The 22,060-nt window shown below is 55.3% G+C and overlaps 2 protein-coding genes across 9 annotated transcripts in view; both read left to right on the top strand.

The window, feature by feature from the left end:
- Positions 1 to 13,872, top strand: part of KIAA1671 (KIAA1671 ortholog) — a 179,711-nt gene extending 165,839 nt beyond the window's left edge. For all 8 annotated transcript variants that reach the window (XM_070626975.1, XM_070626972.1, XM_070626974.1 and 5 more), the window contains 5 exons: positions 1,176 to 1,350; positions 3,097 to 3,221; positions 5,305 to 5,447; positions 7,534 to 7,616; positions 8,753 to 13,872. In XM_070626975.1, coding sequence (XP_070483076.1) covers positions 1,176 to 1,350; positions 3,097 to 3,221; positions 5,305 to 5,447; positions 7,534 to 7,612 — 522 coding nt within the window. In that variant the 3' untranslated portion in view covers positions 7,613 to 7,616; positions 8,753 to 13,872. The remainder of the gene's footprint in view (positions 1 to 1,175; positions 1,351 to 3,096; positions 3,222 to 5,304; positions 5,448 to 7,533; positions 7,617 to 8,752) is intronic.
- Positions 13,873 to 18,472: 4,600 nt separating this feature from the next.
- On the top strand, positions 18,473 to 21,833 carry CRYBB3 (crystallin beta B3). Its single transcript, XM_070626979.1, has 4 exons — positions 18,473 to 18,690; positions 19,575 to 19,707; positions 20,192 to 20,334; positions 21,523 to 21,833. The coding sequence occupies exons 1-4, from the start codon at positions 18,587 to 18,589 to the stop codon at positions 21,686 to 21,688; spliced, it is 546 nt and encodes a 181-aa protein (XP_070483080.1). The 5' UTR covers positions 18,473 to 18,586; the 3' UTR covers positions 21,689 to 21,833.
- The last annotated feature ends 227 nt before the right edge of the window (positions 21,834 to 22,060 follow it).

The following is a 22,060-nucleotide window of genomic DNA, read 5'->3' as shown; positions in this document are numbered from 1 at the left end:
GCGACCCATGATTTCCGTCTCTCCCAGTACCCCTACTCTGGACACCATTGTGGCCAGTTTGGGACCAGCTGTGCAAATATCAGCTCCCTTGGCCCGCCCCCGGTGGGGTGTCTGGCACTTACAACTCTGGGAAATGACTCACTGAAATTGGCCCGTGATTGCTAACTTAAACAGCTTCTGGTGACGGAATTTCTCCAAAGAGACCAGAGAGGAGGAAACCAACGTTTCACGCCAGAACGTGAGCTGGCCAGGAAGAGACGCCCCTTGTAGTCATAGCTCTGGTCTGTGGACTCTCAGGCGCCGTCTGAAGTGAGGGCTTTCCATGCCTGAGCTCACCGAATTCTCTCAGCCACCCTAGGATGGGGATGCTGGTGTTATCCCCTTTTGACAGATAGGGACACCCAAGCTCAGAGAGGTGACGTCCACTGCTCATGGTCACACAGCCAGGGTTTGGACCAAGCGGGATCTGAACCCTGAGTTCCGAGCTCCTCACCACCATCGCCTGGGAGATCGCTGGGCCAGTGGCTGCCCCACCTCTCTGCTGGGCCCGCTGGTGGTGGTCTGCACCCCCGGCCCTTTGATTGCAGAAGGTGATAATCTTAGAAACCATCACTGACCCTCCACCTGCCCCTTCTCAGAGCATGATGTTTGAAAGCTTGAAAACGATTGCCTGGTGCCTAATAGATTGGTCCCCCCACCTGCGCCTGCACCCTGAACTGCTGCGGGTGGAGGAAGGACCACAGTGAGAACTTCTCAGTTTGTGGACCCTATGTGAATAGGGTTGTTGTAAAGGTTTAATTAGATGATGTATTCAGTTATTCACTCAACAAACAAATATTTATTGAGCTCCTGTGTACTGAGCATTGCCATAGCTTACATGCTCATACGACATCACCAGGAGGGGAAAGGCGTTTCTACTATGTGTCCCCTAGGTGACAGGCACTGTGCTCGGGCACCCAAGTTTCATTCAATTCTTGTAATCAGCCTTCGTGGTATGTTTTATGGAGAAATTTAGGGTTAAGGTGTTGGTTACTATTAAAATGCAGAAAGTCTGGCCACGGACCACCTGAACAGCATCTCATGTATCATCGAAGGTACACACTCCTCCCTTACGTGGTGCCCTCCAGTAATGGCTCCTTTGTTTTCTTCCCTCTTCCCCACTGCCGCTCCCAAAGCAAACCTCAGTCCTCGACTCAAGTGCCCTCAAGACCCGGGTGCAGCTCAGCAAGAGAAGCCGCCGCCGGGCTCCCATCTCCCACTCCCTCCGGCGCAGCCGAGTGGGCGAGTCGGAGAGCCGATCTCCACTGGAGGAGGACGCTGACAGCAGGTGGATGTTCAAGGACTCGACGGGTACGCCACACACTCTCCCCTCCACAGACACCACATGGAACAGCAGGAAGCCGCTGGGTTGGACACTGGGAAGACCTTCCTGACTTTGCAGGCTGTGGGATGTTAGAACACAGTGGCATAGGAAGCTACAGTGTTTTCATTCTACACAGCTTAGTAGAAACTAGACAGAAAAGGTTTTTCGGGGATGGCATATAAATTGGGGCTCCATGGGTTGGGAGAGACAGAGACACAACTTACTAGGGTTTCAGGATTTCTTCTTTTATCCTTAATTAATTTCGCCCTTCTACTCCCTTTAGTTTTGTTGCCTGGTTTTTTTCTAGATTTTCGAGTTGAAAGACCAGCTCATTTATTATCAGTCTTTTGGTTTCTAATAAATTATGGAAGGCTACGCATTTTCCTCTAAGGACTTCTTTGGCTGCATTGCATATCCAAACCTGAGCCTAATCTTAAAGAGCAGATGGAATTAAGCAGGGATGGGTATTCCACACAGAAATATCTGCAGGATCCGAGGGGCAGAGGTGTGGAAAGACCCTTCTGTGTGTGTGTGTGTGGCAGGGCTAAGTGCTTCTGTGTTGCTTAAGCTGGAAGTAGCAGGAATCATGCTGGAAAGGTGGGCAGGGGTCAGCTCAGAGAGTCGTGATTCCTTGCTAAGGAGTTAGACTTTATCTGTAGATGGAGAGTTGTGGAAGGGTTTTAAGAAGAAGCAAAATCTCTTTTGATGGAAACCATAGCAAGTGACCCCACTGCTCTATGTGTGTATAGCCTTTGGTCCCCAAAAGCTACTGTAAGCTTTTATTCATTTGGGATTTGTTCATGGCCAACAGTAGGATGTTGGACCAGACTCTGGGCTGGGTGAGGGGCGTAGCCTCTGATCAGTACCTTAAATAAATGCTCAGAGGGTTATCTCCCCCTCTCCTGTCTCATGTCTGTCATTAGAGGAAAAGTTTAAATGCCTGAGTAAGACTTCTCTCTCTGCACCCTTCCTGGGCTTTCTGAGCCAAGTTCCATGGAGCTGCCTGGAGCCAATAAAGACCAAAGTGCGGACAAAAGCCACATGTACCACCAGCTGGAGCATGGCGGCTGCCTCTGGTTCCCAGCAGCCTTGAGGAACCGGCCAGCGTGGGGAGGGCCTGGGGGTATGCTTTCTGAACACACCCCAGTTCCCTGCTTGGCCCGGGGCTCCAGAAGACCCGACCTTGCCTCCACCGTCCCCGACCCCCACTCCTCACTGTGGCGGTGTCCCGGTCTCCAGGAGGTCTCCTGAAGGAGTGGGGACAGGCAGCCCATCACCTGGAGGCTGGACCATGGTGATGGGGTTACATCCCAGAGAGGGGGGCTCGGGGTGAAGGACAGTGGCTTCCTGGTCCACTGTGGGCAGCCCTCCCCCAAGACACACGAAGCCCTGCCCACTCCCTTCTAAGAGCATGACCCCAGCGCACAATGGGCTGAAAGGGCTTCTGTCTCCTTTCCTGCCTCTGCCAAGGAGTTCCGTCTGTTTCCCCAACTCAGAATGAGCCGGGAGCCCAGGAGGTGGGCCTGGCCATGCCCAGTCCCGGGAGCAAACCCGTCCTGCCTCACTGTCCACAGTAAGGCCCCCGCTGTGGCCCCATCTGCAGAGTGGCCCGCGCGCGATCCCATCTGTGCAGGGCTGTTGCCGGGGCTGCACGTGGGGCTGCGTGAAGGGTCTGGCCCACAGGCCACAGTAGACGGCTGTCCGTGACTTTGGTGACCTTTCCTTTGCAACAGAAGAGAAATCCCCCCAGAGGGAAGAATCTGATGAGGAGGACAAGCCCTCCAGGGCCGAGAGGACACCTGTCAGCCATCCGCAGAGGATCCCCGTGTTCCCAGGCATGGACCCGGCCGTGCTAAAGGTACCAGCCTGGCGCCACAGCCCCCATGACCTGGGAGTAACAGAGTACCCTCATGCGTCCAGCCCTCCCTCTGTCCTTCCCTCCCTGCCTCCATCCCTTCCTTCCTCCCTCTCTCTCATTTTTGAAATAGTTTAAGACTCGCGACAAGTTGCAAAAATAGTACAGAGAATTCCCGAGTGCCCCTCGCCCAGCTTCGCCCCGTGATAACACCTCAGGGGACCACCACCTTATCATTTCCGTGGTGACCTGGTGTTTCTTAATCTCCACTCCCTGTCTTTCTTAAGCCCCCAAACCCGCTGCTTGGTTTGGTCTCGTAGCTCAGCCTCGATGTTCTCGTGTGTAAAGTGGGCTGATAATGCGCCGTGGGCGTCAGGCCCACTGCTGGCTGCCGGGGAAACGGGAGTGAACAGACCCAGCCTGTGTCCCTGAGGAATCGGTTGCAGGGGACGGTAGGCACAGAAAATGATGGTTTCGATACCAAAGGATGTGGGAAGCCGGCGCTGGAGCCATGTGACGCTCTCGTAAATAAGAGCAGAACCCCCATTGGACTGTGGAATCCGCAGGGCAGAGTGGGGCCACCTCCCTGGGCCCCACCCTCAGTGCCACCCAGCTTCTCTCAGTCCCGGGGTGCAGGGGTGCTTCAGTCAGGCAAGGGAGGGACCTTTTGTGGCCCCCTGTTCTGGGCCGGGCACCACGCACTTTTGCCCCCCAGAAACCCCACAAAAGGTCGCTCTTTTCTCCCATTTTATTGGAGAAGAAATGAAGGGGGAGATATTCCTGTGGGGTATCTCAACTCGATATTCCACGCAGGCCGCGAAAACCACCTGTGGGCGGGCCACAAGTCTGCCACCCCTTTACTAGGTGGCTCTTCTGCTTTTTATGTCGTTTCTTGCGCGAATAGACAGTCAATAAACGGCGGATGCTTGCCCGTCCCTGTAATTGGCTTCCCGGCTCTTCAAAATGTGAGCGCCTTGCAGCCATTGTACCGGGCCAGAAGTTTTCTGACTTGTTTTTTAAGCATCAGAACAAATGGCATCTTACGAGGCAGCCTGAGGTGGGAGGCACGGGAGCAGGCGGGGCCTGGCCTCCCACGTGGCACGGGCCTGGCTCCCTGGACACAGCCCAGGTGCACTGCGCTCCGTGGAGACGAGGCTCTCGCCCGTCCGCTTGTCAGTGTTAGCATGAGCTCCTCAGGCCTGGTGGCAGCCACATGTGCTCTGGGCTCTCTCAGCCACGGGCGATGCTAGGCAATTGTTAACCCCTGGAGGAGGCTCCCAGGCCCGTTCTGGAAGGAGCCCTGCAGTGGGGTTGGGCAGGCTGGGGGCAAATTGCAGTTCTTAAAAACTGGAAGACTTTGGGCAAACTGCTCGACCTTTGATCTTTAGGTGACTCCTCTGTAAAAGGGGGAAAGCCAGTGTCTGTCTTGGGAGCGTGTGTCCTGTAACTCAGGCCTGATAGAGTCGAAACGACGGATCTCAGTGCACAGGGCTGTCGGGCGGACGATGGAAACGACTGTTGCTGCTGGGGGCTGTCCCGGCGTGGTCTCAGAGACAAATGCCACCTGCCACCCTCACACCCTCGGGCCCCCAAGGGAGTTCTGAGCACACTACTAAGTTGTTCCCAACGTGCCCTCCGAAAATGGTGAAAATCCATGCTGGCTTTTTCCTGGGGATGTCTGATGTCAAAACTTCATTTTATTTGTCCGGATGCAGGAGTGGGGGGCTTAAGGGAGCCGACCCTCAGCTGTGGGAGGGGCACTATCTCACAGAGTTGAAGGAGACGGGATGTCCTGTGCTGAGAAACCTGCAAACGGTGGCTTTTCAGCCAAAGATGATGGGACTGTGGGGCGTTCTGCTGGTGGGTCTTTGATCCCAGTGGTCAGGGGTGGCTGTGGGGACTGAAAGCCTGACCTCCGAGGTGTCCCGGCCTCCAGGGTCGGGCAGCGTCTCCCCTGCCCCTGTGTTTCCTTCCAGGTCCGTTCAGAGACTGGGGGCCCCGTTGTCACCATGCGCTGACAGTGCCATTGGCCGGGACCCTTCCCCAGACCACAGGCCATTTACAGAGAGTCCTCTTCTCTCTCCAGACTCAGCTGCACAAGAGGCCCGAGGCCGACAGTCCCGGCGAGACCCCCGGCCGGGCCCCCCAGCCCAGGACCCCCAAGTCCCCCTTCCAGCCTGGGGTGCTGGGCAGTCGCGTGCTGCCCTCCAGCGCAGAGAAGGATGAGAGGTGAGGGGTCTGGGGGTGAGGGCCCCTCCGCCCCGCACTCGGGTGCCCTTCTGGGGAGGAGCGTGCCTGGGCTGCAGGGCTGAATGGAAGGAGAGTTTCAGCTTTGTTTTCCCGGCAGCAGAAGCTCTGTGGATTCAGGTGAGCTCTTGGCATATCTAACGCAATAATGTGATGCTGCGGACTCTGAGATGTAACGGACGCACAGGTCGGGGAGGGGGCCAGGAACCCGGCCTGCTGGCCTCACTCCTTCCCTCCTCCCCTCACATCCTGCTTGGAAATCTGCTGTTGGAAAACTGCTGAGTGCCGCCCTCTCCAGGCTGGAGGGGAAACTGAGGCACCTCCCTCCTGTTACCTTCCAGGGAAGCGACTTTGTCTCAGGAGAATCCGAGAGACCAGGGAAGGGCACAGCCAGGTTGAACGAGATACACTTAATTCACTCGCCCTTCGGGGAGCGGCTGTCCCATTCCCGGCCAGGCCTGCTCCACGCAGAGATGAGCACAGCACAGCTCCTGCTCCCAGGGGCTCCCAGACCAGGGCACGGCAGCAGCTGGGGCTGGAGGTTAAAAGCTCCCTCTAAAATCATCCCAGCTGTGCTGCTTCAGAGCTGTGTGACCTGGGAGAGGTCACTTGACCTCTCTGGGCCTCAGTTTCCTTATCTGTAAAATGGGTTGACTGATCATTCTAAGTTTCCTTGGTGGTCGTGAGGATGAAACGAGACAGTGTGTGTGAAGCCCTTGGCCCTGGAGCTGGCTGGTACACGTGCCCTCTAAGGGGTAGTGGGGTTCTTGTCATGAGACCTGGTAACACACAGAGGTTAGGAATTACTCGTGCTCCTAGCATTGTGATGTAGTAAGTGCTCTGACAGAGCAGGGCTGGGTGAACCATGGCCCACTGTCTGCTTTTATAAATAAAGCTTTATTGGCACACAGCCACACCCATTCATTTATGTATCATCTACGGCTGCTTTCCTGGTGCAACTGCAGGGCTGACTAGTTGTAACAGACACCCAGTGACCTGCAAAGTCAAAAATACCTACTGTCTGGCCGTTTATCTGAGCCCCAGGAGAGAGGAAGGGCTCTTAACCCATACTTGAGGAGGAAAGACGTGAAAAAGCCTTCCAAGAGAAGGAGAGGCTGAGCTGAGTCATGATGGACAAAGAGATGGCAGTGTGAGGGGATCCCAGACCAGAGTCACAGCATGTGCAAAGGCCCAGAGGCCTCATGCTGCTGGGAGCTGCAGGCAGTGCTTGTTATCAGAGCACAGAGGGGGCTGTGGGAAGCAGACAAATCTCTTTAACAATACATTTAAACAAATCTGTGTCATATGGGCACTGCACTAGTCAGGGTTCTCCAAAGAAACAGAACCAATAGGATGTATACACACAAAGAGAGAGATTTATTTAAGGAATTGGCTCACATGGTTGTGGAGCCTCGCGAGTCCAAAATCTGCAGGGTGGGCTGCAAGCTGGAGACCCAGGGAGGAGCTGAGGTTGCAGTTCAAGTCCCAAAGGCAGTTTGTTGGCAGAATTCCCTCTCCTTCTGGGGAGGTCAGTCTTTTTCTATGAAGGCCTTCAACTGATTAGATGAGGCCCACCCATATGCTGGAGGGTAATCTGCTTTACTCAGAGTCTGTTGATTTACATGTTAATCTCATCTTAAAAAAAAAAAAACTTTCACAGGGGTCATCTGGAATAATATTTGACCAAATATCTGGGTACTGTGGCCTAGCCAAGTTGACACGTAAGATTAACCATCACAGGCATTTAGACGGGTAGAGAAATGGAAGGATGGCTGAATGTCTGGGCGACAAGTGGAAGGATGGAGATGATTTTCTATAACCATGACTTTATAGTGCAGATTATTTCATGGAATGGAAGCACCATGATTTACTTAACATTCCCATCGTTGGCGCTTTGGTTACCTCCCATTTCTTATCAGTTACATTCACGTGGGCACGTTGCCATCTGTGAGTGCCGGCTCAGCGTCTGCCTTGGCATGACAGATGGGGAGTCGGGTCCCACCCGGCCCTGCGCGCAGGAGCCCTCGGTCTGGCTCACGCTGGGCTCTCGCTGGCTTTGTGGTTTCAGATCAGAAGAGCCATGTCCGCAGTGGCTGCGGGAGCTGAAATCCAAGAAGAGGCAGAGCCTGTGTGAGAATCAAGCTTGAGCAGGTACGGCGGGCCCTGGGGGTGCTGGACGCAGCCTATGATCCCAGGAGGAGGGAACGTGGTGGGAGGAAAGGTTCAGAGACCTGGGGCGTCCTGGGGTCCTGGGAGGAGGGTGGCCACAGCTTCTTTCCTTTTGGGGAAGAGCCACAGCGGGCAGCCTGGGTGGGCGCAGAGGTGGGTGACCCGGGCTCTGGGCTCCTGCGCTTGGCCGCCCTTCTCACTCATCTCAGTCCCCATTTATCAAAGACCAGCTTAATCTGAAATGTTCCCCGTTTCTCCCTTCATATACGACCTGTATAATTAAAAATTAATTTGAAAAAAGAGAGATTAAAAAGTGAAACGATTAGATGTACCCTGGTGGGGGTCCCGGATGCCTGAACATCTTGAACCTCAGTTTCTCCATCTCTCAAATGGGTCAGGGCGCCCGTGTTGCTGAGCGATCCCAGGGCACAGTGACAGTGCACCCAGAGTCCCGCCTGTAAGCCCGAGGGACAGGAGCACACGGGACATGCACCCCAACAGTCAGCTCTGATGTGAGCAGCACGGGAAGCCCACCACCCCTTATCCACAGACCCGAGTCCAGAAAGCTCTGAAAACAAAGCATTGTTGTCACCCACTTAGTGGCCACACCTGACCTGCGAGGATATCTGTGCAGGCACATCGTGTGCTTGACTCTGGGGCGTTGCGTGATATATGCATGTATGATATACGGTACATAATATTGACATGTATGTATGGAGGCATATGTATGTGTGTCTGTATGTATATGATAAACTCCAAGAAATTCCCCCTTTCCTGATAAATGTACGCTCACGGGTTGGGGATGAGGGATCAGAGACTGTTTCTTTCGTCTTTAGTGCCATACATGCCATACCTCACTTAGGCGTCCAGCAGCCCACGAGGGCACCGAGGTGGCTCCCCGAGCTGACCCTACAGTTCACGTTTGTTCACCGTACCCTGCTGCCAGCCGCCTTCCTCATCCCGCCCCTCAGACAAAACCAAGCTCTGTCTTTCCTGGCCTGTAGCTGTGGGAGTGGCCGTCTGGGGGGATCCCAGGACAGGTTTTAAGGCCTGATGGTGGAAAGAAATGGGGCCACCTGTTCCCCCTACTGACACTAGGACTGTCGCTTGTTCTCCAGACAGGGGACACTGCCACGTCTAATGAACAGAAGCCTTAACTGTCACAACCCCCAGACACGGCCACACTGCTGCCGTTCTCTCCTGCACGACGGTGACCAGCCAGGACCCCTCCGGTCGGGTGGAGAATGCTGTCCGGTGCCCCCCGCTGGCCCTCCCGGATCGGGCGGCACAGCTCACCCAGCACGTCTCCCCAGACAGCACTTCAAGCCGGAAAGAAGCCGGGCTGCCCAGAATTGTCCACGCTCGCAGTTTGGTTTTTTACTTAAAAATGTGCATTTCTGCCCACTTCGGACACCTGCAGCAGCTCCAGCAACATGGATGTGAGGCTGGACCGTCTCTCCGGTTGTGGAAAACTCCTGTATTTTGAAAGCATCTCTTCTCCCGCCCCAGGGCAGGTCTCTTTCAAAAGGACATTTCCAGGGAGGAAGAAGCCATTCGTGGCCTGCCGTCATTGTGGTCCAAGGTGGTACCTTCTGCTTGGGGTTTTGGATGGCTTTTTTCATGAATTCCATCGCCCTGTCGACGAATCAGCAGTTCGATTTTCAAACACCCCCACTCTCCTTCTGTCGAGTGTCTCTCTCCCTCTGGCGGGGCTGCCTGCAGAGTTGGCCTGTTTCATCGTATGTCACTTTCGTTCGCTTTAGAAGGTGATAAAGCAATAATTCAGCCAGTTTTCTTTGAAATTTGCTATGTATATATGTTTTTACGTTCGAGAACAGGAGGAAAGATGTCTGAATAGTTTGCTTGAAGTATCCGATCATCTCAGGTTCTTATTCCCTGTCCAAGCTTTTGAAAAATTCTAATTGTCCCCCTTGGATGTATTTTCCTGGTTTCTTTTCATCTGAGCTCTGATTTCGGTAGAGTGACCTTTGTCCCTTGGCCTCAAGGGTTTATAAACTTCAGCCCAAATGGCAGTGCCTTTCTCACTCAAACATCAGACCCGACCGGAGAATCTTTTTCTCCAGTCTTTTTTGGACCCCTCCTGAGCTGCTGGCCTGGAAGAATGTTACAAATTGGCCTCAGGACAAACACGCAAATGAGGGTTCCTTGTTTCTTCTCTCCTCTTCCTCTACCACACCCCCCATGCCAGCCCCCCCCCCCCCCCCCCCCCGCAAACTCCACCCGACCAAGTGCTTTTTTAGGTCCAAATGCAGGAAGGGAGGGTCTTGCTAAAAGCCCTTCTCTGGAGGAGAGGCCCCCAGGCTAGGGACTCTGGACAGAAGTGCTGGATGCTAGGTGACGAAGCGTAAGGTTTGCCTTGTCCCTTTTTTCTTGCTAGCTCTCAGTGGGGGCTCTAGACCTCTGCTCAAGACCTCTAGACAATCTCTACTCTGTCCTTCTTTTTGGAAATCCTCAACACCAGCTTCCTCCACCTCTGAAGCCCAAGGCTCCAGCAATCATCCCAGATATACTTGGCTGGCCACCTGCCATGTCTGGAGTTGCCATCCACTTTGTGCCAACCTTGCCCGGGAGACGCCCATTGGTGAGATGCCTGGGGAGTTCATAGGGCAGCCTGTGATTGCCGAGGGGCCCTGGGCTGAGTTTCCTAGTGGATCCATGCACAGCACTGGCTAGATGTGGAAGTGAGGGCACATGTGTTCCACCCCCCTCCCCCCCACCCCTGGCCCCCAGCTTCCCAGGAGGTGAAATTCTCTCTTGATAAATCCATTATTTGCAAATGGTGTCAAAACATAGCTCCCTTCTCCCTGGCCACCTTTCCAGGAGTCTCCATTTGTCTCCTCATCCCTTCTTCCCCCCTTATCTCCCTTTACCACCTCTTCCCTCTCTTGGGGATGGCGGCAGGGAGTGGAGAGCAATCCTGTTTCTCCAGGTTAAGACAAACACCTGTGCCCCAGGTGGTTGTGGTTCAGCACCACGGACAGTGGCTGCAGGGCCCCTCCCTCCCTGAGTCCCGTTGGCTGATCCTGGGCTCCTGATGGGCAGTTGTTGGACCCGTGACCCGCCCAGCCTCCTGCATATGGCAGCCTCATGCATCTGTGTCTGGAGGTTTGGCCCTGCTTGATAATAGTTTGTGTTCTCTTCGTTCGCTGAGTGAGCGGTCAGTCCCCTGTGGCCATTCGGGAATTTAATTCCTCCAGGCACTGCTTCCATTGATTTTTTTCCTTTTTTCTTTAAGATCAAGTTCATGTTTTATAACAGTTTTAATATAGTGGCTTTCCAAGTTAATAGGCCCCCTTTAAAGATACTCCTAGTGTGTTTTGACCCCGACGGCTTTTCTTGGCTGCCGTCTTTGTCTTTCTCAAGGTGGGCAGGGCCCCTGGGGACCATCGTAGGCAGTAGGAATGACCTGCTCTGTTGAGTGAGTCTATCAATGCTCACCACGCAAGACTCTCGGTTCTGAATTAGTCACGTTTTAGCCCAAGTATGCCCGACAGGCAGGAAAAAACACTTGAAAATGAGATTGACCTGGAGATCTTTTGCCCAACCTCCCACCCGTTGACTGGAAATAAAAATCCATTTAGTTCCTTGATGATTCGGACGTACAAAATCCACCCCTGGAAACCGACGAGGGCAGCCTCCTCTCTCCACCGCAGAGCAGACAGTCACAGTGGGTCAGGAGCGGCCCCCTTACTGCAGGCTCCCACGACCTCCGGATCCCCCCGTGATCAGTGTGCAGTGAACTCAGACGTGGCGGCTGCTTGCAGCTTTTGCAGGTAGCTGGGCAAGTGAGTTATTTATTTCTCCTTTTTGTAAACTAGGTGAGCTCTCGGGGGCTAAGCAAGGGTTTATATGCCCGTTTCTCCAGTTTGCCTGGCGCCGCCCTTGAAAATCTGTCTCCTTTTAAACTAACTTAAGACGCCTTAATCGTTTGTATGCAATCAAGTCACCTGTCCTCATCCAACCCTCCTCCTCTGGGCCTTTGGATGTTAAATGAGAGTCTTACAGAAAATGCAAATTCCTATGTCTGTACAATCTCTCCTTCTTTCTCTCCACACAACCACACACGCACACACACCCTTTGCACATCAGCATTTTGATGGCTGGTCTTTCGATACGTCTGTATCTCTCTCCCCTCCCGCAGATCCCTTCTTCATGGTCCCTTGCCTAATGAAACAGGGGCCTTTGGCCTTTGAAATTCCATGGCAAGCCCTCAGAAATCAGTGTTGTGGAGAATTCCTCAGCGCCACCAGAGAGATTCTGGTGGGAGAGAAACCTCGTGGCGTGTGGGATGTTGGCAGTTGTGAGTGACGCTGAGCTGGCAGCCTCAGATTGTCTAGGATTCAGAGAAACGACAATCCGATGGGGATGTTTTCCAGGGGGACAAGTCAAGTCGTCTACTTTCAGGCAAATGTGTTTTCCTTTGTGCATCCCGGGGAGTGAGGCCAACTCGAGGTATAGCTAAGGAACGAGAATAGAAAGAAATAGGTGTTAACTGGGGTCCCTAAGCTTAGCGGCCATGCAAGGGTTTGAAAAAACCCTTGGCGGGCTTTCCGTAAAGGAGGCCTCAGCTTCTCCCACCTCATGCTCAAAGCTGCCTTGTCCGTTTCTGCTTTTACAGTTTCCATCCTGATGTCCCCGGGCTGCCCCGGGAGCTAGGCATAATTACAAAGCTAAAACTCCACAGGGATGTGGTCACATCACCTCCGACACTAAATGCTTTCTTAGAGGTGACTGGAGCCCGCACGGAAGCCAGACTCCCACGCGAGGAGACGGTCCTCAAGCCCACCTCCGTTTCTGCTTCTCCCCGTCAGTCCCTGTGGTCCCTCCCACACAGCCCTGCCCCGAAAAACAGGAAGCTAGATTTCTGTTGCCTTTGTGTAAACTAGCATTTCAGGGTGAGCCTGAGGGGAGATGGGGAGGCAGTAGAGCGCTCTCCAATGGGAAGTGCCCTCCCCCTAATTGGAGCCATGGCAAGTCCCTAGACTAATGGAGAAACCTTGGGGACCCCCTGACTGTGCCTTTCCTCCTCCACCGCGTTAAAACAGGAAAGCAAAAGTCCCGGGACATCGTGTGTCCGTGGGCTGGAAGGATACTGAGGTGGAGGGAGCCAGCTGAAGCAGGCCCGACCAGCTCCACATCTCATCCCCTTAGGGAGAGCTGGATCCGACCTCTGCGCTGAGAAGATGCTAGGAGTCACCCTGTTTGGAATTCTGGGCAAGCCGAGGTTCTGGAAATGGGCAGCCACGCAGAAAGCCTGTGGGCATGACCGTGCTGCCTCTTGGTCAGTCTGTGTCTCCTTGTGCCCCCTGCATCCCTCTAGATATTTCTGTCTTTTGTCTGGGTGGGTTCCTGCATGGAGGGGCTGAAAGCAGGGTTCTAGAGAGTCAGCCTGAGGCTTCTGGCCAGTTATCCTCCCAGCCTGTCCCCCAGCCCGCGCAGGACCTCCTGAAACAGCCATCCTCACACCTGGTGCCGTAGCATCTTCCACGGATGGGACTGGCACTTCTTTGACAATCTCCAGTGATGTCAGGCCTGCTCAAGAAATTATGCCGTTGTCTACAGAAGAATTTGAGCTTTTTAATGCTCTCGTTCCACATAGCCTTATAGATCCTGTAAATAAGGGGCTCACAAAAGTAATATATTGTGTTATGGAAGATATTTTGTACTGTGTTGTTTCCTAAATCATCCCAATATCCCAGAAGTCTGGCACTTCTCAGACGATTATGATCATCAAACGCTTTGTAAGATGGGGAGAGTGGAAGTCAATATAAATATATATTTTCCTAACCTTCCTTCTGGGTCCCCTCCTCCGAAAATCTAAGTCGCGATAGAGAAGGACCTCGAGTCCTGTGTGTGGGAGAGTTCAGGTTGCTGGTGTTCTCGCAATTGCCTTATGAATTCACAAACCCTAGGAGTCCTGGACGGGAGGCGGACGAGAGGCACTTTATTCAACCCCAGAAAGACTCTCTCCTTGCGTGACTGAGAATTCATCTAGAAAAACCTATATTTTTAACGTTAAAACAAATGGGGCTTCCTGGACCTCACAGAGTATCGATGTCTCCAAGTGCTTTTATATTTTGTAACTGTAAAGAGGTTTCATACGCACCGAAGAGCATTCGGGAATCTGGTCGACTGCCATACAAGATGACCTTTGCATGTACAAAGATGTTGCATTCAGACTCTGAAAACAGCAAATAAAGCTTTGATGCAAGTTGCATTGGAGAGGTTGGTGTGTCGGTGTGGGGATGAATGGACTCCCCCATGCGTGCATGCCCGTCACCCGCTGAGTCGGTCTCTTGTCTGTGCAGAGATGGGGGCCGGGCAGGGGGAGGGGGTGGCTGGGGTCCTGGGAGAGGGGCCCATGGAGACAAAGCAGGATGTCCATTCGACGTGGGGTTGAATCCTCATTCTGCCCCCTCTTGGCTGTGGGAGTTCTCTGAGCCTCGGTTCTCCAAAATGGGGTGGTGACATTTTGTTAGCGCAAGGAAGGGAGGGAGACACTGCTGGCATCCGGTGAGTAGGGGCCAGGAATGCTGCTCATCATACTTCAATGCACGGGGCGGCCCCACCGCAGGTGTGATCCCACCTCAGATGGCAATAGCGCCGAGGTGGAGAACTCTAGGTTAAGGAAATGTGGCCTGGGCAAGTGCTGGGCGCACAGTAGGTCCTTGGGATCCCAAAGGATCTCATGGGAGGGAGTCACACCTGACTGGCTGTCCCCACCTCTGTCTTCCCCCTCATGTCCCTAGCAGGTGGGGACTGCATCCCAAGGTCAGGGGTCAGACCGACTCTGCTTTCCACAGTCACCAGCAGGAAGTAGTCCCTGGTTGAAGTGTCGCTAGTAGGCATGGTCTTCGGTGATTAAAAGTCAGCAAGTAACAGGCTGTGCCGAGCGCTTGGTCTCACGGTCTCTCCGCAGCTCTCCATTTACAGATGAGGAGACTGCGGTTCTGACCTTCAGTGACCCCCCCAAGGTCACCTGGGTCCACCTGCTTCCAGAGTCCAGCTGTCTCCCACAGCATCCTACCAGCATCTCCAGAGATGCGGGGCAACTGGGTGCTACGCTGACTTGCGGATTTTAGCCACAAATGACAACAAAAGAAAACCTTTCTGCTTAATTTACTCCTTGGCCCATCATCATTTCATTCATTCAATAATCATTAAATATTCGTCACAGGCAAAATTATACTTTATAAGACACTTAAAAAATGCGTGAGTTTACTTTGTTTTGCTTATGAATAAGGTGACGATCAGCATCACCTTTATTTCGGAGGCTAAGAGCCGGACCCTGAAGCAGGCCAGCCCCTCTTCCTCTCCGCTGTGTGACCCTGGGTAAGTGACTTCACCTCTCTGAACTCTTTTCCCATCTGTAAAACAGAGATCATAATTCCTCCCCTAAAGAGGGCTGGGTGAGGATTGAACACAATGCTCATGAAGCTGGCACAGGGCCTTGCACATGGTAGACCTTTGATAAATGGTAGCTGTTATTCGTATGTGCCTTTTATATGAAGAAAATAAATCTTTGATGCGTCTGTTACAGCATCGTGTGAAAATGGTTGGATGGATTTACACCCAATCTGGAGGGTATGTTTAGGGTGATCTGACTTCAAATTTAGGCCACATGGCACATAGGAAAATCGAGATTCTGGGGTGCCTCACTTTAAGAACTGGAGGCTTTCCAAGGATGTCAGGCCCCCCCAAAGAGAAGATGGTTGCTCTGAGAAGCCTAAGAAAGAGTAGGGATGGGGCGCTGGCGAGCACTACATCCCGATGCCCACGCCTGGCACGTCGGGCTTCCCACAAAGCTGATGAGGTCCCTCTGCCCCCAGGAAGTCATCAGAGGCCTTGGCCCAGGACACAGGCGCTGGGGCCTCCCCAGGCCGCTATTGGAGTGAAATGGCCTGAACGGAATCGGTAGGACAGGGCGCTGGCTCAGCAGGCCGGGATGTGCTGGGCTGTCAGAAAGCGCCCATAAATAGGACACTCCTTGCAAAGGCGGATGGAGTCTGCAGCCAGTGCTGACCCCTCGGTTCTTCCCAAGGCGCCAGCAGCAGGTTCATTCCGGGACGTGCAAGGGTGGGGAGCAGGTGCTGCCCTGGCAGGCCCAGGACTTTGGGGGTCCCAGTGGGGCGTGCACTGGCCCCCCGCACAAATCGGGGGTTCACTTGAAGGTTGGGGCCGAGAGGGCGGACCGGATAACAGCCCCAAGGCCAGCTGGCATCAGAGGGTGGTGCCCTGGGCATGTGCTTGGGGTGGGAGGCCTGCAAAGACTGAGCACAGCTGAGGAGGGCGGTGGGCAGACGGGGCTGCCACGTCTCACCAGAGTCCTCCAGGAGCTGGACCAGGCTCTGCTTCCCGCGGAGGCTGGGCGCAGACAGGACAGCCAGCCTGCAGGCTGTGCGTCCCTGGGCCCGGGTCCAGCTTCGATGGGCCGTTCCCTGTGCATGCAGGAGTGGCAGTGCCTGAGCCAGGGGAGGGGAGCGGCTGGGTGCGGGGTGTTGATATGGGTGCCCTGTGGACCGCTGTGGATGTCTGAAATGGCCTGCGTTTGTGTGTGTGTGAAAGAGGGAGCGAGGCCGTCCTTGTGCAGTGGACAGGATGTGACTGTGTACAGGGACTATGGGAGATGGTGTGCATATGTGCGTGTGTGTGCTTGTGCGTGTGCTGATAGACTGCAGAACAGCCTCTGTGTCGGCGTTCGGGACAATCACGAGAATCCTTCCACTTCTGCGGGGCCTGTGTTGTGTGTCACGGTCCCCGTGGGATGAACGGGAGCTGTCTGTCTGTGTCTGTGTCTCTTTAAGTGGCAGTACACAGCAGGTGCTCCATAAATGCTTATGGAATGAAGAAGTGAATGTATGGAAACTGGGCTGGAGCAGGTGTCTGAGGACCTGGTCCTGCATCATGCTTTCTCCAGCTGTCTGTCTGTCTGTCCATGCCCTCCAGCCTGTGGTCCCCTGCTCATCCCAGCGCAGGGCCGGGCTCTGAGGGGCTCACGGAATCACTGGTGCGTGAGGCAATGAGCGAACAGAGACTCTAGTCTGGAGTGCAGAGGGGAGAGATCCCTGCAGAGGAAACGCCCCGGGGCCTGCCCTCTGACCGGGGTCCGAGGTGGTGTCTGTGCTGAGCTCTGGGTGTAGGGGCAGGGCATGGGCTTTGGGGCCAGGCCGGATCCCGACCTCGGGGAAGTGGCCTCCCCTCACAGGGCCTCAGGGTGCCTCTCTGTAAAATGGGGATCCCGATCCCACTGACTGTCCCAGTCTGCATGGCCCATCGTAGACGCTAGGTGGATGTTTGTTGAATGACTGAATGACCAAATGTAGGTTGTGAGTAATGACCACATGCCATAGGCAGCAGAGTTCTGTAGCTCATCCTCGACTCCAGTCACCTCAGCACCTGGTTTCTCCCAGGTGGACCTGGTGACCCGTTTTCCTTTGGTTGAATCCAGAGGTGTTCCTGGGAGATGGCGGAGCAGCATGGAACTCCGGAGCAGGCTGCGGCTGCCAAGGGCCATGGAGGCCTTGGGGGCACCTACAAGGTACTGGGCGGGGAGGGTCGGGGCCTCAGGGTCAGCATCCCGGCCAGGCAGCCTCTTTCCAGAAAGGAGCGGCAGCCCTTCCACAAGCTGGGCCAGGAGGACACCTGTGCCCTCTGCCGTCAACTCGCTTCGTGACGTCACTGCCTCTTCCCTCTTCTGTGGAGCTGGTCACACACACCCTGCCTGTCCCAACGGGGCGGGGGGCCCCGGGGGGTTCAGGAAACTGGTATTGACCCTCCTGCCTGACCTCAGTCCAGTTCCCGTCCCTCGCTGGACCTCAGCAGCCCCACGTGGAAAATGAGAACGATGCTCACCCCCCTCGTCCCCCGGAGCTGGCGGGAGCTCAGTGCAAATGCCATGATGGGACAGAGTTGGAATTTGCTGTCTCTGCCCTCTCTGAGTGAGCCCCGGGGGCTTCAGTTCGAGAAGGGCTCAAGGATAGGTTGACTACAGAGCTAACGGGGGCGTTTCTGAGGCCGTGCCGGTGGCTTTAGAGTGGAGGAAACGGGGAGGGAAGAGCAGCCAAGAGGCCTGCCTGGCTCTGGGGCTGATTTGTGGGTGACGCTGGGCCAGCCTTGCCATGAGGACCCTCAGCTTCCTCCTGGGGAGAGCGCAGGGCTGTGCTAGTGACCTCACGGGCATGGCACATCCTCAGAGGCAGCTTGCCCACCAGAAGGTGGGCACCACTCCCAGCCCTTCCTGCCTCCTTTTGTCATCTGTGGGCCTTCTGCTGTCCTTGCCAGGGCGGGGGTGCAAAGAGCCGGCTGACTTATTGAATCCCAGTGCCTCCACTTAACTTGCTGTGCAACCTGGGACAAGTGACTTACCCTTTCTGAACCTTCTATAAAATGACCAGAGCAGATGTTCCCCCAGGGACTTGCTTCAGAGACAGTGGGCTTCGAGGTGGATGAGAGAGGCAAAGCCTTCCTCTGTCTTTGCAGCCGCTTTCTCCCTGGGTGTAAGGCAAAGTTCACCCCATTATTGCAAACTAACATTTCATCTGTCTTGCACTGGGTTTTTTAAATGGGGAAGTTTCCCATTAAGAAAAATATATGGCCTCTCTTGAAAAGTTTAGAATGGGGCCCGCATTCGCTCCTCCGTAAGCAGCTTCATTTCCCTACAGTCCTAATGGGGTCGAGACTGGCCCCTGCCAGGTGCCCGAGTTGCAATCCCTGGTTTAGTTGAGCTTCCTGGAGGCGGTGCCTTGCATGGCCACCAGAGGGCAGCGCAAGCCTGTGGCGCGGGCTCCAGGCCGGGCGAGGCGGAGCGATGGAGCGGGCGGGTGGTACCTCCGTCCCCGCCCCGGGGAAGACGGCGCGGGTCAGGCGCTGGGGCCGGGGGCCGGGCCCGCGGGCCGCTCAGGACGCTGCCCTTCCAGGTGATCGTGTACGAAATGGAGAACTTCCAGGGCAAGCGGTGCGAGCTCTCGGCCGAGTGCCCCAACCTGACGGACAGCCTGCTGGAGAAGGTGGGCTCCATCCAAGTGGAGTCGGGGCCGTGAGTACCGGGACCCGCAGCCCCTCCGCAGCCCTGAGCCTTCGGGGGGTCGGGAGGTCCGGGTTCCAGCCCTAGATGGGCTGCGGGGCCTCAGGCGGCTCGCTTCCCATCTCTGGCCTCCGTTTTCCCATCTGTACAATGAAGGGGTTGAACTGTGATCGTGTTAGAATCCTTCTAGCTCCGGATCCATGTGGATCTACGCAGCGGGAGCACAGAGGGGGCCACCCGGCACCTGTTCAGTGTCTGCCAAGTGGGACTTCATCATTACGATTTGAACAAATAATTATAACATCTGAAACTGACCATGCGCTCTCTCACTGAAACCTCACAACGGCCCTAGGAGAGAGCCACAGATGAGGAAACTGAGGCCAGAGTGGTTAGGTGACCCGGCTGTGTCCACACGGCAAGCAGGTCCCCGCCAGGCTCTGAATTCTCGTCTTCGGATTGGAAGTCCAGGCTCCAACCCCCCGGGGGATCCTGGGCAAGTCCCACCCTCTGGGCCTCTGTTTTCTCATCTGTCAAATGGGGATAATGATGGCACATATTTCAGAGAGGGTTTTTGTGAAAATGAATGGAATGATGCACAGGAAGAAGAAAGGAGAGTCGACCGTGCAGAACTTACTCGCCAGGCATTGTGCTCAGCACGTTTCTGAGCATCCGCCACGGGCGGCACGTAAAATAGATTCTCAAGACTGTTTCCCAGGATGGGGTGCAGGCTCAGAGACTCAGCTCCCAGTGTCCTGGGAGCTCCCTCCATAACAGGCCCGGGGGATCAGTAGAAAGGTGGGCAGGAGGGTGCCGGGTCAAAGGTCTGCCCTTCCCTCGCTAGACTCGGGTCCTCCCCCAGCAGCAGCACAGGCGGCCCGGCCTCTCTCCTCCCACAGGTGGCTGGCGTTCGAGTGCAGGGCCTTCCGCGGGGAGCAGTTTGTCCTGGAGAAGGGGGACTACCCTCGCTGGGACGCCTGGTCCAACAGCCACCACAGCGACAGCCTCCTGTCCCTCCGGCCCCTGCACATCGTGAGTACAGCTGTCACTCTTCTCTCTCCCACCTGCTTCCCCCCGCCCTTGGTGGCTGCTCCAGCCCTTTCTCCTTGTCCCAATAGCTAATGCTCCTTGGAAGGGGAGTGGGAGGGGGAAAGCTGGGAAGAGCAAATCAGAATCTGGTTTAGTGAAGAGGGAATGCAGCCACCTTAATGATTTGGTCTTCCACCCTCTCTGTGCCTCGGTTTCCCCATCTGCTAAATGATGGCGTTGAATGAGACCTGAAACGCCCCCTCTTGGTTTCACGGCTCCCTGGCTCTAGGGCTCTGAAGGAGCCTCTAGGCCCCCACCCCTCCTGCATTTGGGGGTGGGGGAGCCCCATGAGTCCCCCCGCCCCAGGCAGTGGGCTCGGGGATGGGCGTTATTTTGTGGCGACTTGATTCCTGCCTGCATCTGGAGCCTCCCCGACCCGGGTTCTGGGCCTGGGAGCAGCCGCTTCACCCCGTGGTCTTGCCCCCAGGATGGTCCGGATCACAAGCTGCATCTGTTTGAAAACCCAGCTTTCAGCGGCCGCAAGATGGAGATAGTTGATGACGACGTGCCCAGCCTCTGGGCCCACGGCTTCCAGGACCGCGTAGCGAGCATCCGGGCCATCAACGGGACGTAAGGGACCACCCCCACCCTTCCACTGCCTCGTCCTCGTCACTCACAGCTCGGGCTCCAAACAGAATCTCTGTTCACCATGTTTCCTAGAGAGCTGACACCTGCTCCTCCGGGGCTGGAGGCCCGTGCTTCGAGTCGGCTGCTCCTGCAGCATCCTTGCTCAGAGCCCCACTCTCGAGCCTCAGGATGCGAACGTCCAATGGCTCGCACTCCTGTACCACTGGGTTTTCAGGAAGCCTTGACTTATAGAAAGGTTTATTTATTTTTATCACATGAAATCTGTCCATTCCCCCCCCCCCCCATCCTCATCAAAGTCTTCACTCCTTTTCTGAACATCCCCAGACCCTTGAACTGATTCTCAGATTTTTTCCTCTCCACAATCCTTGTCCTTCTTGCCCTGGTGACATCGTGGTTCTCTAGATGTGACCTGAGTAGTACATAGGCAAGCAGGTGCATCACCTCCCTCCTTCTAGGTTTAGTATCTCTGTTAATGCAATCTCAGAATCATTTTCCCTTCGTTAGTGACTACGTCTCACTTGTGTGCTTGTGATCCGGGGTTGGGCCCTGAAAGATGCCACCTCTTCCTGATAATAATTTAGTCACCAACTTTTTACTGAGCATCTACTATGCGCAGGGTGTGGGGGCAATAAAATTACGCAGCCTCTGCCCTCAAGAAGTTCACAGCCTGATAGGGAGGCAGACAAGGACACAGGTACTCACAGTGTGATCAGTGTTGTGATGAGGATGCTCCGGGAGTCCAGGGTGGCATTCGATTCAGCCTCCAGGTATCAGGAAGGGCTTGCTGGAGGAGGAGACATCCCAATTGAGATGTAAAGGATGCGAATGACAGAGGGGTAGGGATAAGGATGAGGCAAGGAAAAGTGTTCCAGACAGAAGGAACAGCATGTGCAAAGGCTCAGAGGCATGCAGATTCAAGGCAAGTAGAATGAGAGAGGCTGGAGTCCAGGGTGTGAAGAAGGAGGGTTGAGAGATGAGGCTAGAGACATTCCCTGAAGGATCTTGTGAGCAGGGTAAGGAGTTTGACTTCTTCCCGAGGGCACTGGGGAGCCGGGGAGGAATTTGGGCAGGTGGAGAGCATGGGCGAATGCTGGCTTTGAAAGGCTCGCTCTGGCTGGAGGCGGGAGATGGGAGGCTGACCGGCCTGCCCCGGCCTTGCCATCCCCGCAGGTGGGTTGGCTACGAGTTCCCCGGCTACCGTGGACGCCAGTACGTGTTCGAGCGGGGCGAGTACCGCCACTGGAACGAGTGGGACGCCAACCAGCCGCAGCTCCAGTCCGTGCGCCGCATCCGCGACCAGAAGTGGCACAAGCGGGGCTGCTTCCTCAGCAGCTGAAGGGCACCCAGGCCCCAGTGGCCCCGGCCCGCCCCTGGGGGCAGCAAGGGCAAGAAGAGGAGGCTCCAGGGCCGGGGGGAGGGCCCGCCTGTCCACCCTTCCCCGGAATCTGCTCAATAAAGCCTGGGGCCGGGCCCCCACCTGCCATGTTCCTCTGTGTCACTTCTTGAAGGGCGAGGCCTGGGGGCAGCTGTGGGAGGGGCAGGCCGGAGGAGGCTGGGGGAGGGTTCTCAGACCCCCGAGGGAGGGCTGTGAGCTGTGCGCGTGCTCTAGGCTCTAGTCCCTTCAGGTGGAACCACGCGCACATCCTGCCCTGATCTTGTGTCTGCCTGTCTGTCCGTCCATGCATCCATTTTTCCTTCTATTTTTCCA

This window comes from Equus przewalskii, chromosome 7 (assembly GCF_037783145.1).
Source record: "Equus przewalskii isolate Varuska chromosome 7, EquPr2, whole genome shotgun sequence".
Classification (NCBI taxonomy): Eukaryota; Metazoa; Chordata; class Mammalia; order Perissodactyla; family Equidae; genus Equus; species Equus przewalskii.
The sequence above is the reverse complement of the archived record's forward strand: the minus strand, read 5'-3'. Positions and strand labels throughout refer to the sequence as shown.

Bases quoted from the DNA above. Each gene is read 5' to 3' on its own strand.
- CRYBB3 (XM_070626979.1), top strand. From the start codon at position 18,587: ATGGAGAACTTCCAGGGCAAGCGGTGCGAGCTCTCGGCCGAGTGCCCC. The intron at 18,691-19,574 runs GTGAGTACCGGG...CTCCTCCCACAG, and splicing joins ATCCAAGTGGAGTCGGGGCC to GTGGCTGGCGTTCGAGTGCA. The intron at 19,708-20,191 runs GTGAGTACAGCT...TCTTGCCCCCAG, and splicing joins CCCTCCGGCCCCTGCACATC to GATGGTCCGGATCACAAGCT.